Source organism: Liolophura sinensis, chromosome 1, assembly GCF_032854445.1.
Source record: "Liolophura sinensis isolate JHLJ2023 chromosome 1, CUHK_Ljap_v2, whole genome shotgun sequence".
NCBI lineage: Eukaryota > Metazoa > Mollusca > Polyplacophora > Chitonida > Chitonidae > Liolophura > Liolophura sinensis.
This window is the reverse complement of record NC_088295.1, coordinates 41,540,668-41,560,044: the sequence shown is the minus strand read 5'-3', so window position 1 is coordinate 41,560,044 and position 19,377 is coordinate 41,540,668. Positions and strand designations below refer to the sequence as shown.

At 39.0% G+C, this 19,377-nt stretch overlaps 1 protein-coding gene across 1 annotated transcript; it reads right to left on the bottom strand.

The window, feature by feature from the left end:
- Positions 1-5,094: 5,094 nt before the first annotated feature.
- LOC135482315 (sodium/calcium exchanger 3-like) lies at positions 5,095-17,230 on the bottom strand. Its single transcript, XM_064762243.1, has 10 exons — positions 16,534-17,230; positions 14,470-14,534; positions 11,077-11,244; positions 10,139-10,323; positions 8,903-9,132; positions 8,272-8,504; positions 7,871-7,976; positions 7,021-7,199; positions 6,366-6,695; positions 5,095-5,337 (listed from the first exon to the last, which is right to left on the bottom strand). Exons 1-10 carry the CDS (start codon positions 17,228-17,230, stop codon positions 5,095-5,097), a joined length of 2,436 nt encoding a protein of 811 aa, XP_064618313.1.
- Between the last annotated feature and the right edge of the window lie 2,147 nt (positions 17,231-19,377).

Genomic DNA, 19,377 nt, shown 5'->3' with positions numbered 1-19,377 from the left:
AAATAATTAAAGAAGTTAGTCAGATACAAGGATAGGGTTGGGCGAAGAGGTTTACCTGATACAAGGCTGGGGTAAAGCGAAGAGGATTGTCAGATACATGGCGGGAATTAAGCAAAGAGGTTTACTAGATGCAAGGTGGAGGTTAAGCGAAGAGGTTTACTAGGCTGGGTTAAACGAAGAGGTTTGCCAGATACAAGGCGTGGGTTAAGCGAAAAGGCTTGCCAGGTACAAGGCGAGAGTTAAGTTAAGAGATTTGTCAGATACAAGGCGGGAGTTAAGCGATGAGGTTTACTATGTCGGGTTAAACGAAGGGGTTTGTGAAATACTAGACAAGAAAAAAGGTTTGTCCGACACCAGGCGAACCCATTTACCAAGTACCAGGCGAGGTTTTCCAGACACCAAACGGTGCTAAGAGCAGATGTTTGCCAGATACCATATGGAATATTTCTCTGAAACCATTAACTAGATCTTTAACCCAACATGGAATTTTTCTGAAATAATCATTAATTATCATCGTGATTTAATTCCTTATAGATAGTCCTTCATTACATCCAGATACCATTCCTTATACACACATTATTGCAGACCATCCTCTATGTACATAGATCCTTACCACAGCAGCAGAAGAAGTCATTCCTTATATACACACTGTTGTATATCACGCCTACCGCATGAACATATATATACACTGATGTTTATCTTACCTACCACAGCACCAGAAGGAGTCATTCCTTATATACACACTGATGTATATCATGCCTACCACAGCGACAGAAGGGGTCATTCCTTATATACACACTGTTGTATATCACGCGTACCGCATGAACAAAAGGAGTCATTGTTATATACACTCTGTTGTATATTATCGTATGTGTATGTGATTGTATGACACAGCAATCAGAATGAACGTTTTCTAACAGACACTGTTATGGATCATTGTCTATAATACAGATGTCTATCACAACAACACAAGTGTCCATACGTTATATACACCGCACAGATCAATGTGTGTTAGCTATGGGGTCGGATGACCATGTTTCCATCTAAAGTTCCACTTTAACCATTCTGAATCTTTACATTCACTGACCTTGTACTCGGTTGCCTGCGCTGATCCAAAAAATGTCAAATTTGCGCACGACAAAAAACGGCGTTCCCGTGATCGTAAAGTAATCCTGAATTCATGATGAAACTGATGAAAAGAAGAGTTTTCAGAATTAATTAATTCATTTCATGACTTGCTTATTTTTCAACAGCCTTGTCGCAATATTTGCTGTTGCTTCCCTGAGGTGTCTTGCTGGTGACCTAAGATGACACGCCATCCAGTTATATCCAGTCATACTGATACCGATCAACAAATACTTAGCCACATTCGTCAGTTATCCTGCAAAGTTGTTTCGTCAAGCAAATTCACAATATTTTAGTGTTTAGAAAACTGCGATGGATTACGATTTCCACGCAATGCATAAATAAGGTCTTAATACTTACATCTGTCCATGTGCATGCGTAGCCTAGCTGCCCTCATAGATTGGAGCGCCATTCGCCTCATGTGCGAGAGACTCATAATGGAGACCTGTATGAGACTGGGCTATCTTTTCTCGTGCAGTGGGGGTAAAAGCGCTGACTGGACCATTATCCCCTTGCAGTAAATAAGAACTAAACATCAACGTGAAGTCAGTAATGATCAAACAGACTACACGAATACTTTAGTCGCTAAACGTTCCTTATTTCAAACTTAAATTATACCCCTTCTAGACAGCACTTCCTGGATAGCCGTCTTGATAACAGTGGCCGAGCCAACTTGAAGGTTAAACGACAAAAAGAAAGTAACTAAATACACTGGCAAATATTAAGTCGTTGGTATGATCCCCACTTTACACTATCCTCTCGTTCATGGCATCGCTTCTCTGTTTATTTAGATTCAACCAGGCAGGAGGAAGGTGAATAATTGACGATGGGGTGGGAGAAGAGTTGGGAAGTATCCCTATAAGGCTTCAAAGCTGGAAGCCTATTGTTTTCGTACGAATTCTGGAAAATTAATGGATGCAAGGCCCTACTTAGGTTTCTTGTTGCAATTTCTAGTATATCACACGGTCACCTGGGCGACGCCAATGATGTTCATTCCACAAGATTTAAAATTGAGTTGGTTAAAGCGATATTTTTGTAATTTTTGCCTTATGTCAGTAGCAATGTCTATACGAAATATAGAAATTGATAAACGCATTCTATAGCCGTCAAACAGAGAAAACATATTTACGCGAAGAATCAGATCTGTACCGTAACAGACTCTAAGAAATGGTTGTGAAAACTATTTGGAGGCTGTGAAACTGTGTGCTGTTTTGATTTAGCTTATCACGGTTTGTCATCAGATGAACACACACCTAGTTCTTTCTAGCGCAAACTTGTTAGAGTTCATATTTTCCCATATCGTACATGCATATAAATAGGGCTAAAGCAGTCCAGTTGTTATCTTGCAACAACGGTCACGTGGGGTACAGATATATTCTCGAACCCTGCAGACGACGTCAAATGTGTTTGCTGAGTCCACTTATACATCGGTGTTTTGCACTGAATTGACGGGTCTTTGTAGGATAAATGCGTTACATGGTAACTCAGTGATACGATACGCAAATATATAGTGTCAATAATCTTCATGTTGGACGAGGCGTCATACGAGGATTATTGACACCATATATTTGTGTATCCTATCACTGAGTAACCAACTAATAATATCCCATCAGTCATAACTATGTTACGTGCAATACAACAAAAACAGTTAAGTTCTACGCAGCCAAAATCACAAAAATTGTGACAACAATGTGACACATAAATATACAGATTTATTTTTAAATTCATGTATTACATTTAACAGAAAGTGAAAACAAAATTAAATTAGTTTAACATATAATTTAGAGCTAATTTCGGACGACAGAATTAAGGATATAACTGTAAGACGTCCGTGGGAAGGTTTTACAACAATCTACGGATGGTTTTACAACAACCTACGGATGGTTGTATGTTTCCCTGGGCACTGTCCGGTTTCCTCCTGCCAATATGCCGACCGTCGTGTAAATGAAATATTCTTGAGTTCGGCGTAAAACACTAAGTAAAATCAAAACAAATAAAACCGACAATTTAAAATATTTTTAGGACACGGACTAAATATATTACTATGTAGAAACCCATCAATATATATAGAGAGAGAGAGATGTTAAATAAGTAGCGGAAAATCTACAACCATTTACATGTAAATAAAGTTATACATAGACTCTCAAATAAATACGTATTTGATAATACATAATTCATTCCAAAAATAATAAATTTATATATTCCCCAAACTCTACCCCTGTCAACTAATCAAAAAGAAGACATAAGCCCAACAGCAACGATGAGTCTAACAAGAAAATACATTACCATGACTTTCCCATGAATATTCTTTGTCATAAAATGCATAAGCACGTCTTAAGAGGTCCTGTTTAGAAATCTACACGTCAAATCCAAGGCTACTACAGAAGCGATACACCTAAAGAGTTGGAGTTAAAATGGGGATAATATACATGACCTAGTCATTGTACAATTTTCTTACCCCAAAGAGTGCGTCTTGATCTTGTATCAGCTTTAACAAGCTTGGCAATAAAAGAGGTAAAGAAGTTTCCCGGGGGCTTATATATAAAGCAAAATGGCTATAAATACATAAATAATGATGAAAGTATATACACAAGAAAAGAATAGAGTGAGCCTGACAGAAAAAAAAAACAAAAACAAAAAAGATGACGATTTTGTTATATTTTCATTTTGTTGGTTGCATAATTGAATAAAACTCTGACCCAAAGTGTTTACTGTCATTGGTATTTTTACACAAGCTAAGCGTTTTTTACAGTATAAACGTATTACCAAAATCAAAAAAACTAGAACTGCCTGCAGTTTCACAGCTTCTAAGCACTTTTATTGTCATAAAAATGCAGTATATCTCTAACAGTTTTCTTTTACAGGCCATTGAAATTACATAATTTCAAACCTAACATTAGTTTTTTTACTTAAAGCTAGAAACACAGACATATAAAACTGGTATCGCTCTACATGCATAAACAATCCTAGAAGAACCTGTCCAAAGATTCTGGAGAAATTACTTAAAAGCAAGCTATGGTGGAAATCCAGTGTGGCGGAGGAAATTAGTGATCTAGCAGAAAAAACTTCGAAATTGTAAAAGATAACATACGCGAGAAGTTTGATTTTGAATTTTAAATAGTTGCGATTTGCAGTTTTCTAGAAAAGTGACAGTATACACAGCCCAAAAAGAGTTCGTTAAACCCGTCCCGAACAAAAACAATAGGTTTTACAGCTTGGAAGCTTATTTATTCTATTAGCACTAAATGGTGGGGAATGACATACGTGAAACAATAATGATCGCCAAATGGAAAACATTCATGTTATGGTGTTTATTTCTCACGAAATGTCGTACTGTATTGAGGACAAATCATTGAAGTGTATAGGAACATTCCGCAGTATATTTTATGATGTATAAGTACTGTATGAAGGACAAATCATTGAAGTGTATAGGAACATTCCGCAGTATATTTTATGATGTATAAGTACTGTATGAAGGACAAATCATTGAAGTGTATAGGAACATTCCGCAGTATATTTTATGATGTATAAGTACTGTATGAAGGACAAATCATTGAAGTGTATAGGAACATTCCGCAGTATATTTTATGATGTATAAGTACTGTATGAAGGACAAATCATTGAAGTGTATAGGAACATTCCGCAGTATATTTTATGATGTACAAGTACTGTGTGAAGGACAAATCATTGAAGCGTATAGAGACATTCCACAGTATATTTTATGATGTACAAGTACTGTGTGAAGGACAAATCATTGAAGTGTATAGGAACATTCCGCAGTATATTTTATGATGTATAAGTACTGTATGAAGGACAAATCATTGAAGTGTATAGGAACATTCCGCAGTACATTTTTTGATGTACATGTACTGTATGAAGGACAAATCATTGAGGTGTATAGGAACATTCCGCAGTATATTTTATGGTGTACAAGTACTGTATGATACCAATATAGCCCTATTTGTCCCTTTAAAATCCCGCTTTTATGATGCCATAGACTTCAAGGGAGGACAGCAGAACATAAAGCACCCAGAGTGTCATCAACACAACAGCCGATGCGATCTTCAAACCTGTATTCCCACCTAGTTCCGCTTTACCGAACGCAGCAATGTTTCGCCGAAGCATCAAGAGTGCGATACAGCAAATGGCAAATACTGTATAGAGCATTACGCTGAATGCAAGTGATCCCGCGGGAACTTCAAACGATTCACCCTGAAGAAAAAAGTATACAGTCATGAAAATTAATTAATGAGCTAATTAGTGGTACTATCTATATTTGAACGGTTTGACGTTGTACTGGAGACTACATTTACACGACAGCGGTCGAACTTATGGATGGAGGAAAGCGTGTCCCGTAAAACCAGCGCCCGTGTAGAAGTACCCGAGATACAACTCGACTTAAAACTACAGATAAGTAGGTTGTGATATTCAAATGAACTCATATAGCATAATGTCGACGCTTATATCCCTGTAAACACCCTAGTAGATCTACTTGTATCCGTTTTAACACGATGCAAAATATCTGATCGCTGTGGTTTAGGTAAAGCACCAATCGTCTATCTACAGTTATAACCCCCTGGTCGTAGATTTTCTATAATCGTAATGCAGTCTAGATGATTGGCGATGAAAACAACATCTTTGACAAAACATCAAGTGATCGGCGATGAGTGGTCTTCAGTGAGCATTTATGTTGTGAAAATGAGAACTGTAAAAGTGCTGTGTCACATTAAACTTTTAGTAGTTTGGGTATTTGAGGGCCCCTGGTAGAGGTCACTCAAGGGGCTGTTTCTGGAACATGTGATGCAAATGAATGGATGTCTCAGGTTATAGGTGTGTGGAGTGACTGGAGGTGCATCTTTCAAGGCTCTGTGTTAACCATAGGAGACTAACGCCCCATTTAAGTGTCCTTAAGTGAACTGGCTAGTCGACTCAGAGTGAAGCCATGTTGCACTGGCTCTGTGTTCAGTATCTTTTGAGCGCAGTTACGCAATTTATTCTGTGGACAACTGCTGGTATGCATCCAAATGTTGTAGTAAGTGAAATGTGCTATTCTCTTAGTACATGGATTCCAAAAGTTAACCCATGGTGGGAATAGTAAGGGTAGCGGTTACAACTAACCGAAGTAGCCAAATAAACTGCTACGAATTGCAAAATTCAAATGTGTGAACTGTATGTGTTATATACTACTTTGTATGCACATGTGTATATAGGGGGATAAGAAGTGACCAAATATATCTCACCTTAGCGGTCCAGTATATGGAGGATACAACCCATGGTAAACCGAGACCTAAAAATACATTGACTGAGTTACTTCCAGTCACGTTCCCAATGGAATTATCAGCGTTTTTCTCTTGTTGGGCCGCCTGTTTACTGGCAAACAGATCTGGAAGACTAGTACCCAAGGCAACGAAAGTGATGGCGGTTACGATGTCGTTTAAGCCAATCAGACAACCAAATATGCCGGCGAGATCTCCAATGAAAGTCGTCAAGATGGCGATGAAGGCGAGGGCGATGATGAATGCTAACCAACCATTCCAAATAGAGGGAGGTGGCACCAGGGCGAAGATAACCTGTCAAAGTAATGCAGTCACAATTTAATAGTGCGTTCACCTTCGCTTTGTATTGTTCATTCCTGGCTTTACGATGACATTTTGTGAGGCACTAATAATGTATTACTCGTGCACTACAAGAAGTCAATTCAGTTTGAATCCGAGTCACCGGTGAAGTTCACAAGTATGCAGGAACAGTGAACATGAGAATCAGATTTAGTCTTTCCATTTATCGACAATTAAACTCTTAGAAAGCCACCTCTATCGACATCATGCAGATTTTTGGGAGGAAAAAATGCTTTCAGGATGTTTGCCTAAACTGCCAAAAGAAAGTAAATGATGATACCTTCCATCCAAAAGTGAAAAAATGCATCATATAATCGAAGAAGGTAGCTGTCTCCACATCTCCTCCATTAACGTTCATAGCTGTCTTGAACTGGTCTCCCCAGGACTGCGTCTGGAGCCGGACGTTATCCAGGTTCGTATTGGTCATGTTCACAACTCTACTAACCAGACCATTGTAGTCTGAAACAAAAAACAAACGCATTCATAAAACTGATGAAAATTGTTGCTGAATATAAAGGCTTAAAATACAGACAGTAAAAACAGAGCAGCGACGACAGTGTGATGGCTGGCAAATGGTCACAGGTAACCAGTCAAATACGACCTCTGGTCACTTGTTAGGGTTTTATTCTATCTTAATGTAAATGTTTAAAAAGCAGCTAATGAGAATTTATGATTTCATTCACTGATTGTTGTATCGTCTGAGAAATGAGGAACGCTCCAGATCGTCAAGTATCTGTCACACAGTGAACACGTTGTGCTACGTGCCTGAATATTACGAGCAATGTTATACCGACAATGGCAATGTAATACCGTAATAGGGGCAGCCATGTCATTTAAGTGCGCGTGCGTTTGTGTGCACCAGATAGAGTGGACCTTTTTTTTGTATAGTAGGTGGATGGTTTTGGTTTACCAAACGCATGAGATATAATATAATGTAAAAGAAGACTATGAAGAGTCTCGTGAAAATGTCTTTATCTCGCCAAGGTACCCATGTGTTACATATCCTGACGTATTTATTCATTTATTTTAGTTAACGCAACACTCAAGATTTCCTGGCATAAAGCAGCCTAATAATGAAGTACTAAGGGTGTAGGTCTACCCGCAAGGAGTCTAGCTAGTATCGTACATACCGTCATCGTTAACAATGGTGATGACTGCGCGTGTGATTCGTCCCAGCTTTGCACCGCCTGTTGTGCTTATCAGCTCCACTTGGAAGTTTTCATCTTTTTCTGCTTCCTATTATATCAGAAATTAAAACTGCAGTATATTTTGTGTTAGTCAGGATACAATGATATTTTACATCAGAAAATAAAATTAAAATACAGTCATTAGTCTTTCTAGTACATCTGTTCCATGGATATTACATCAGTGGGAGAGGAAAGACCAAAGACTGAAACTATCAACAATTCTCTATCTAGGGAAGATATTAAAGCAGGTATGAGGAGATTCTTACTGACTTTGCTTTTAAGAGTTTTGCTATCGTATTCTTGATGATATAGTTTTTTGGACTACCACAATAACAACTCTTTACCTGGTCATCGAAAATGGGTATCTCCAGCATCTTGCTGACTTCTCCATGGAAAAACTTCAGCTCGCCCTCTCCTCCTTTAAAGTCCTTTCCATTTACGGCGGACATGTCTGTAGTCTTCCATTTAACGCTGACTTTGCCATCCGCTCCACTCAGTCTCTCCAAGGGAATCAGAGCTTTACCACAGCTTTCCTTGAACAAGTAACTAGGTCCACTGAACTGAAATGTACCGGGATCTAGAAACAGAAGGGTAAATGTTACAGTCGGGTTACATTACCTAGGTGCATGTAAGTTATCATTATTAAGAATGGAGAACAAGCTTTAATATACAGTCCCTATTAATTTGGGTGAATAAGCCAGCAAAGAATACTGTCATTAGTAAGCAGGATATTGTTAACTAACGTTGCCTACACGTACCGTTAATGTTAACTAGGCTGAATGTTGATACTTATTCTCCTAAAGTAATTCGGAGCCACGCTGTTTAAACTATTATTTATTACTGCATTTTCCATGACAAATTATGGTAAACTGTACTGGTAACGTAGTAATCATGAATTACAAGACAACTATGGTCGGTCGACCCAGCGTGGACCCGAATAGCCATTGCGTTAACCCAAAATTCACATAGACCTACCATCGTCATTCAAAATGGTGACCTGGCAGACTGCCTTGTCCCCAACTATGGCACCCTGGCCCGATTCTACTGTCAGCCTTACAAAAAACACCTCATCCGGCTCCCATTGGTTATCATCGATGATCTCAATGTCTATTGGTTTGATCACTTCATCCGGCTCAAAGACGAGTGTCTGTTTTAAGGGGCGATAATCCTCACCCGACTTGGCTGTGCCGTCAACCGTCTCCACCCTTTGGTAGTAAGGGTACAGGCATTTTGGAATGGTTATCTAACATATATTAAACACACGTCGTTCTTAATATATTAATTATGTTCATGAACATATCATTCACTCATGCATGATTTTTTAAGTATTATTCATAAAGGTAAATGTAAACAAGTTTTTAGAAATCAACATAATGTATTATGAAATTGACCTTTCAGTCAGTGGCTACTTTTATTATGTGTACTAGATTTAACTTCCAGTAATTTACTTTAATAAAAAAATAGAAAATACGTACCTTTAATAAAATTAAGCCGGTACGAAACGAAAGTGGAAATTTCTCAACCCTGCTGAAGTTATCCCACATTATCAAAAGGAATCTATAGTAAAATGGACTGTTTTACATAGCGAGTTTCTGTCAAACTCGTCATGCGAAATTGGACACATGGATTTAGCAGTCTAAAATAATATCAGCGTCTGGACAACACGTAAATGACAAATGAGTTGTAGGGTTATTCCCACGGCTGTAAGTGTTTTACATAGGGAGACTACCGAACGCAGAGTCGTATGTGCATTAGAGTTATCCCCCATTAATCGTCCCGCCCTTTACCCTTATTTCCACCTCCCATTTGCATGAAAGTCAACAGTTTATATGACCAAACTAAACAAGATAAATTGATAAAAAAAAAAATACATAAATAGGCTGCCTTTGGTCTTGAGAGAATGTGTATATTTACATTGAGTATATGTTAACAAATCATACATGCTCGCTTCTCTCTCAGATTTATATAGAAATATGTTCATTGAGTGTACAGTATAGGCTACCTCATTTACTAGATGTTCTTCATAGCTGACAGGCAAATCTTCACTCAATTCGACGCTTGTTCAGGATCTGGTTGTGTTTTCTGATACATGTAATCCACGCATCAAGCAAGTTATTCGTGTTAGCTTCAGGACTGTACAAGTTGTTATCAAAACACCAACCCATCTAGCGCTCTTGGTGGATTTTCGATCAATATAGTACGAAATCTTACTTGAAAATGACCCTGTTATTCTGGCGTCCCCCTCTGTTTACCACAATTCGGACCCTCTTGTCTTTTTCCAAGATGGCTACTGTTGAGGCAGCAAACTCTAGAATGGCTTTGTTCACAATGGCGGCCGAGTTGCGAACCGGGGTTTCAGAGTCAAACTCTTTGTTACTGTACAGTCTACTAAGAAGCTGAAACCAACAGACAGAAAAAAATGATTATTTTGTTTAATATGTATGTATGTGCAGCATAGAGTAAGTTAAGTCAAAGCTAAGATTTTAGCATGAGACTTTGAAGTCATCGATCTGTAGGAGGATTCTGAATTTAACCATCAGTAAGATGTTTGAACTAATTTCTTTAACTGGTGTTTGACGCCGTGCTAACGAATATTTCAGCAATGCCAACATGAGAGGGAACCGGGCTGAGTCCTGAGGAAACCCACGAAAAAGGCCACACAGGTTGTTGTCAGACTTTACCACATACGATCGGAGAGGAAGCCAGCATGAACAGACTTGAAGTCACAGCGACCGCATTGGTGAGAGGCTCTTAAGTAAGTCATTGCGCCGTGCTGGCACGCTAAACCACCTCATTTTGAGACACGATTGTGAGAATAATTATGAATTAATCACCCGAGGAAATTGGTACTTGGCGTCCAATCCGAGCTTATGAACTTCAACATTATAAATTAGAAAAAGTGTTCTAACTTCATTTTCCTAGCAACAATATGAACTTAAAACATATCCACGTGTAGAGCTTGTGTTGTTACGTGTCTCTGACTCAAGGCAATTTTGGTATTGAGTATGACTGATTTTACAGACAGCTGAATATAGGCGACTCTCTTAAAGAAAAAGACTATATCTGTATTTTGTACTCTCCCCAACTGTATTTTTTTAAAATCTCCCCCTCTTGTAAATTAGTGGGTGATCTGATTAACTAATGCTTGCCTCCTCCTGCTCCTCGGTAAGCTTCGGGACGAGCGGTTGTGATCCCGACATTTGCCGAATGGCGTTCATACGATACCAGGCACGGCTGTGGTGGGAATTCTCCTGGATGTACTTGGCTGTTATCTTCGCCACAGTCACGTCCGATATGTTTGGGGTCCTGCCTATTCTCTGTTAAACAAAATAAGAAGAAAATTTATTTATTTATTTATTTGATTGGTGTTTTAGGCCGTACCCAAGAATATTTCACTTATACGACGGCGGCCAGCATTTTGATGGGAGGAAGAAAAAAATTAAATCAACCGAAGAGAAAAAAATTAACAAATAACCAAATGGACTAGCTTTTATCGCCATCCAGTAATGTCAAACAACTCAGTGACAGACTAAGACTGTCTGTAAGTCGGCCTGTCGGACTAATTTATGACATCCTATCTTCTGGCATGGGTCTTTCACCGAACTAGAAACCTGAGTGCAAGACGCCATCGATTGTTTTCGGGATACAGCCGCTATGCATGCGAATTTGCGCTTGTGTTTGTATACATGTATTAATACAATGTGATTAAATGCTGTATTTCATTAGTAATACGAGGGTTAGCCACTGCGAATTCAAAGGAAGGAAAGAATGAATGAATGAATTCTTCAGGTTTAACAACTTTTCAGTCATATGACGACGGGGAGTCATTAGGTGTGAGTCATGCCGTCAAAGCGCTGCCACCACTGAATTACCATGCCGAAGACACCAGACAAGACACCCATCCACTCACATTATACAGACACCGGGCCAACCAGTCCTGATTCCTTGTACCTCTCAGCGCTGAGCGCCAAGCGAGGCAGCAGCAAATTCCAGTTTTAAAGTCTTTGGTATGACCCCACCCACCCCTTCCCGACTTCCAATTCAAAAGACTTTTAGCCAATATCAAACCAGTAAATGATTGCGTTAAATGCCGAATCACGTGCGATTGACTTATTATGTTTATTTTGACATGTGTCGATTTAGTTTGCAGAAATTAATATTATCATTTGTAGGCTCTGACTGTAGGTTACCATGCAACTAGCTATAAACAGAAGGGAATACAACTCCGTAATGTTTGTTCAGCCTATAACTATACAACATCATCACTGACGGCAGTATAGCGGGTTAACCAGCTGTGGAAACCAGCATTACTGATACTGTTTAAAGGAGTATATTTAGGACAAATGATATCCCGATTTTCTTGCACAGTGGTACGTTTCGTTCAAACACATCTTGTAGTTGCTGTTGGTTCAGACAAATGTCTGATAATCTGGTGCTGACTTTAATAAACCTGTTAGGCAGTGCGCCTGCTGTATTCCTGCAATTTATGTCCATATAAAGTTGTATAAGCAAAGACTTGACGTTATTTTACAGGAGATCGATACCGGCTGCATCATGCAATGGCTGTTACTGCAGTAAGTGATATAATATTTCAACAAAATCTGTACATTGGACAATATTGTCCCAACTAGTTGTCATATATGAATGTGAAACAAAAAGGCCCTGTTAACTGAGCATACCAACAGCCACACCCTACTCGACCCCCAGTTACAAACATCATCCGCCACGATATCCTATAAAGGTTTGTTCCATGCGGTATTACGTTAGCAGTCGGTTCTTAACGGAACAGCCTTAACAGTAGCCCTTATATGATTCCATTCCTATTGGAGTAAACCGCAAATCACGGCAAGCGTGCGTCCCCCCCCCCCCCCCCACACCACCCCCCACCCCCACCCCTCCTCCCAAAACGGTTGGCTCACTGTGATTGCCATGATCAGGCCAATGAGGCCACTTCCTGCCGTTTCGGTTGCTGCTATAAGTGAAGAGGAGTGTCAGTTACGTGTCGAAGGTCAGTGGTTTGCGTCGGGCACTCCAGTTTCTTCCATCCAAAAACCTGACCGCCATCATGTAAGTGAAACATTTTTGAGTACGACCTCCACAACCAATCCAATAAATAAGTCAAGTAAGAGTATGCATGTGCGTGGAACATAGGTCCCCTACATACGTAGCTGCCAAACATACAATGCAGCATTACCATCTATATATCTGCTCAGTCATTCGGTGGCCCAGGTATGCCTCTTGCATCTTTAATGTTGTCCTTGACAATCATATCTACAACGCCTTCTCTGGTGATGAACCTTAATAATTCAGTAGGGAGTTAATTCGATTAATTAGTCAAAGGGGCACCTGTCTATTAAAACTATTCCATTCTACTGTTAACAGATATTCACGTCCAAAGCTACCTTCGACCCTTTTCCACGTAATTTCTTTGTGATATAATATAGTACACTACAGAACATCATGCAAGCCCTTATTATTCACAGGTTCATTAGAGGCCTCCCCTTACACCGTGCCTTACAGTATCTAAATATTATAATAGCTTCCCTTAGCGTTCGCCATTTCTTTATGCTGTTCGCAGCCCCACACAACTATATCTGTATGCTAGCAAAAAATATTTTGTTTTGAAAACATTCAGATTATAGTGATTAGGAAGTCCCACGCAAAATGAGCAAATGTCCAATTAAACAAAAACTGCAACGGTAAATGAAACGGATTCTTGTCATCCATGCTGCATTTCAGCCGCTCTGTGATATATTGTATATAACCAATAAATTATTCAAGTGCAAATCATCGCTAGATATGCCTTCAACGTGTGTCGCCATGGTAACTACAATTACCTTATCCTAGGACCACTTTCTGCAAACTGTCCTTGGTAGTATCCTAAATGGCATCGTCTCAGAAATATGATGTACGTAAATATCACTCAAAATCTGCAACCGCTGTGTAATATCGATGGCAACACACACTCAAAAATTAAGCTGTCAGTGTTAACAGAAAGTCTGTTGTCTGAGAGATGCTAGAATGCATTCTGTCTTTAATATTCTGTTAGTCTAATAGAATGTGTGTTGACACATTTATTTTATTAATGGAATACGTGTGTTATATTAAACTGAATAATCTGTTGCAATAACAGAATACATTCTAGCATCACTCAGACTTTTTGAGTGATTAATTTTAATTTTTGGAGTGAATAAATTCCAATACACTCAATAACTGACTATAGGTTTCATTTTAAATGACATCGCCTGGAGTCTTTGACGATGGAAAAACCAACATACAGCTGAAAGTCTCTTACGTTGTAATGTGCAAACTAGTGTAACATTGGTGCTATCGTTGTGGAGTCCCACTCCAGTTTGTGAAGATTGATCCGACTTGACAGCTATACAACCAGAGCAGCACTATGCTTTATCGTCAGCCACACTGTTTACCTTCACACTATTAAGTCTTTGTCAACATGGATCAGTATCGATCAGTTGCAATCACATAGTGCACATGCACGGGTGAGTGGGGATGAGGGGTGAATGGTGTAACTGTATAGTTACCTTCACAACAGAAGATACCAAAGCCTTGTCAGCATCCTCCCCTGTCACAGACATCGTGTGAATATCTGAAAGAAGAAGATAATAACACATCAAACGCCAATATAACAGAACGTTTCCAGCGTTTCACCGGATCTCCATTACTATTTCTTGAGACAATGACTAATTTTAAGCGTTTTTCTTTGTCTGTTGTTTTTTGGGTGTGTGTGTGTGTTTTGTCTTGTTTCTTCTTTGTCTGTGGTTATTTGTTTCATTTCTGCTGTTTTTTGTTATCTCAGCACATTCCCCATGAATATGTTTTCTTAGAGACGACATTTCCAGTGTTACATTACTTCCATTGTTATAAGCCTCTTTGAGGTGTCATCTGTTTTATCATAACATTACATGATACAGAGACGTGTAGGCATGATTAAGGCCTACTTGTCCAAGAATTTAAACCAGAACCTTTGTCAGATTAACGAGGAGTGACAATGGCCTCCATATGGTTTTCTCCACTTGTATACTGTATTTCTTTCGCGTCACTTGGAAGGCAATGTTGCAAACATGTGATGATGTGATTGTTAAATATTACTGGGAACAATAAATCTTTGAAGAAATTCTTCGCACAAAATAAATAAATCCGTGGCTTTGAATGGGAAAATTAACCTTAGCAATTATCCTGGCAAAGTAACAAATGTTCCTTCCATGAAGACCCCTGTGCCCTGTACACACACCCTCACACCTCACACGTACTTAAGTAAATGGGCTTTTGGATGTAAGTATTTAGTTATTTGGTGTTTGGTGCATGGAAAGCATTGAGCAGCCCTCTGTATTGGTAGGCTGATCTCTGTGTGACGAGACTACACACTAAGTGTGCTACGGAATTTTTCTCTGATAGCGGCCATGAGTCAATCAACTGAGGAAATTTGCGTACCCGGAGTAAACCATGCACCGGCCTTTGGTAAATTATTCTGACGGCCTTTTTCCACCTGAGACACATGTCATATTGGTAAGAGGCAAGTGGTCTTCAGCAAACTTCATATAAGACTGCACAAGAGACACCTTACTGCCACCAATACCTTGAGAAAATCTTAAGTCCCTGTTCTCGAATGTTACTGAAACAAGGTCTTGTATGACCTGATGAATAAAAGGCAAGCGCCTTATATATCACCCAGCTATAAAACCAGCTCTACAAGTGCTAAGAACCTACATCGTGTTGTGCCAAATAGTTTAGATTTTCTAAAATGGCCAAATCAGTATAATTATAATATGTGTTGACACATTCTCGTGGGAATTGAGCTGAAATCTTTATAGCGTGAACAGCGAGTTAAAAGACACTTATTTCTTGCAGCGTTAAAAGCTAGTTAACAGGCACTTATGTCTTGTAGTTAAAAGTGAGTTCACAGGCGCTTATATCTTGTAGCTTTATGAAATAACCGTATAATAACCAGTGAACCGAATGTTCTTCTTTCTTAGTCAAAATTGAATTGCAGTTTCATTACTGGGCCAAATATGTACGTCGTTCGTGACGAAAGAATGGTGAATATCTTTTATATACGCTGCATGTAGAAAGGCGGGCTCTCGTTTGTCCTGTGTATGGCATGCCTTATTATGTTGCTACTATGGCTGATGCATTAACTGATATGTCTTATATATGCACCATACATCACCATGTGCTCTGCGTCTGGCGAGTATTTTCCCTTTGTCTCTAGTGGGGGAGGTTGTATTTATTTATTTATTTGATTGGTGTTTTACGCCGTACTCAAGAATATTCCATTTATAAAAGGGCCATCAGTATTATGGTGGGAGGAAACCGGGCAAAGCCCGGGAGAAACCGACGACCATCCACAGGTTGCTGGCAGACCTTCACACTTACGGCCGGAGAGGAAGCCAGCATGACGGGGAGGTTGTACATTCGTCCTTCGCTGAGGTTTGCTCTCTGGGAGTAAATGCACGTTATAGATATTTATTTCCTCTTATTTGAGCAAAAGTATGAAATATCACACCTTATTTATTAAATAACTAAATGAAAAAAACCTTCCCCCCTCAAACTTTCTCTCTTTTTTTTTTTTTTGATCATACACTTACCAATCTTCAGCCCGGCTGTGCTGTCCCCCACGGCTTTTCTTCCACAGTAGTCCTTGTCGGTGAGGAAAGCGATGATGACGAGGAATGGGAAGAAGAGTAAGGTGAGGAAGGCCTCCCAGAGGTCCACGTAATGAGGGGTGATAAGAAGGAGAATGACGATGAGCCACAGGTATGCGAACACACTGAATGCAGCCGTTACGGCGAATACCTTGATACTTCTGATCCTTCGCACCTCTCCAGATGGGATCACCAGTAGACAGGCGCCCGTTATGAACAGAAGATTGAAGGCCGCCGAACCCACAATGGTACTGGGACCTAGGTCCCCAGATCGGAATCCGTTCCAAATAATTTCAATGACGGATAAAAGGATTTCGGGAGCGCTGGAACCCAGGGCCATCAAAGTTAGATTGGCCACCGTGTCGTTCCAGACTTTTACATGAATTTGTTTATTCTCTCCCGGAAAATCGGGATCAGGAATTTCGATGACTCTTGTTTTGCTGGTTATTGTCTCTATGGCCTGCATAAAGATATCAGCTATTATGGACACACCCATGAAACTCCATAACATGCCGATGAGATAGACGATAATCCGTGCTTCTAGAGACCAGGAATACTCGTTCACCAGCGGGAGGATCATGCCCTTGTCAGAGCACTTGTAGCGTTCTAGATTACACACCGAGGCGTTCACATTCGCCATGATGGTAAAATTAAGACCGTCTGCCGCTTGCCTGAATGAAATTACATCACATATAACGCATGAAAATTTTCAGCAAAAAACAGAGTAAATATGATGCTATGTCAGAAAAACAAAACAAGTATGGAAGAGTAATAGCCTTTTACAATATCTATAGTATATAGAAATAACTATATATATAATATATATATATATATATATATAACTATATATATATATAACTATATATATATAACTATATATATAACTATATATATATAACTATATATAACTATATATATAACTATATATATAACTATATATATATATATAACTATATATATATATAACTATATATATATATAACTATATAACTCTATATATATATATATATATATATATATATATATATATATATATATATATATATATATATATATATATATATATATATTGTAGCTGTCCGATCCCACTGTATCCACATAAATACATTTGAGAGCTGAATGCGTCGTCTTTTTGTTAGTCAACGGTTGTAGACAATTTCATAACAGAAGTTGAGCTATACATTTCCGGGCACACCGCGATTTATTCAGCTGCATAACTGTGAAAGTATACTGAAAAGTATACCAAAGTATACTGAATACCTGTATCATGCATTCATGAAACTTCTTACACTTTTGTAATTACTCATGTACATACCACACATATAAATCAACCATAGATAACCGAGACTTACTCTGAAATGGGAATCGGCACCATTATTGCCATATATATATGGTGAAATAGTCCGGTTCATTGTAGACGTCCACTTATGTTATGCTTGAACAGTTCTTAGAATAGCCATCGAACAAGGCAATGCTGGCCATCCCATTACCGTGCTAAGGATTCGTCAAAACTGGAACACTTACACACATTTTAGGGTAAAAGGATACTTTGATGATTAATATTTTACCTCCCTTTCTATATAGACTTAACCATGCTCACAATAAGAACTTCGGCAAGGTTTGTTAACAAAGCATCTACCTCATCCACATACAGCAAAAGTCTCCAAGGATCGATAAATAACAAGTGACAGTATGTGAACAGGGTATAGTGCTGTATTGATTAACAATTGGCTTACCTGTTGTAAACAGCTAGCCCGAGAATAACAAGCCACAAAGTCTGATAAGTTCCAACCAGAATTTTTTGCCTCTTTTCGTCAATTTAAGCACATGAATATATGATATATTTTCTCCTCATTGCACTGAACGATATATCGCTGCATCGGAACGGAACAGTCATACATCCTAACTATAGTATTTACTGGGCGACAAAGCTGTGTTTGGGTCCGTTGCTAACGGACACAACTGGCCGGTCCCGCATGTCCTGCAGTAGAGAAGCACGGCTCCCCTCGCCGTTTTTTTTGCAGTGGGTGCTTACACAGTACACATTCGAAGCTGACGCATTGCTATACGCACAAAAGGAGTACACAAAAAGAACGTTCACTTACATGTACAGTATTAGCACCGGTCATCAAGGGGAACAACCTTTCCCATTTAATGAATTCACAGCATGCAAAACAAACCGTTGGACAGCATGTACGCCTATATTACTAGAATTTAGTACGATTATATATGTACCTTAAATCACCACCAAGTTCGTCTATGACTTTCTCATTTTTCTCAGAGTTCTGTTTTTGAAAGGTATTCTGAGGTTTGTTTAGAACATGGGGAGATATTCTACTGGAAAATTGTAAGTAAACACTAAAAATAATATTTTTGACATTTATTTACCTCTACAAATGCAATTTTGGAGACGAAATGTAAGGTCACTTAGGGTACATGTCATATGTAACAATACATGGAACATAGAAACTTTAGCACGGGGACAATCCAAGATCCCTACAAAATGTCAGATCTGTAAAGGGTAAGAAAGCGTAACTTTCCATAACGTCTCAGCTTAAGATAATCTGTGCAAAGATTAACTACGTGGACCAGCGGTCTACAGGTGCAGCGCAGGTGCGCGAGATCGAACGATCTCTTGATCTACATTATAAGGCTTATGGGTCACTTGTCAAAGACTGTAATGTTAATTACCGCTCAAGACTTGGGCGAACATATATGGTTCAATATGACTTTACAATAATTTAAAATCTCTTATGTGACATCGCCAGGATATGGTTGAAACACTGT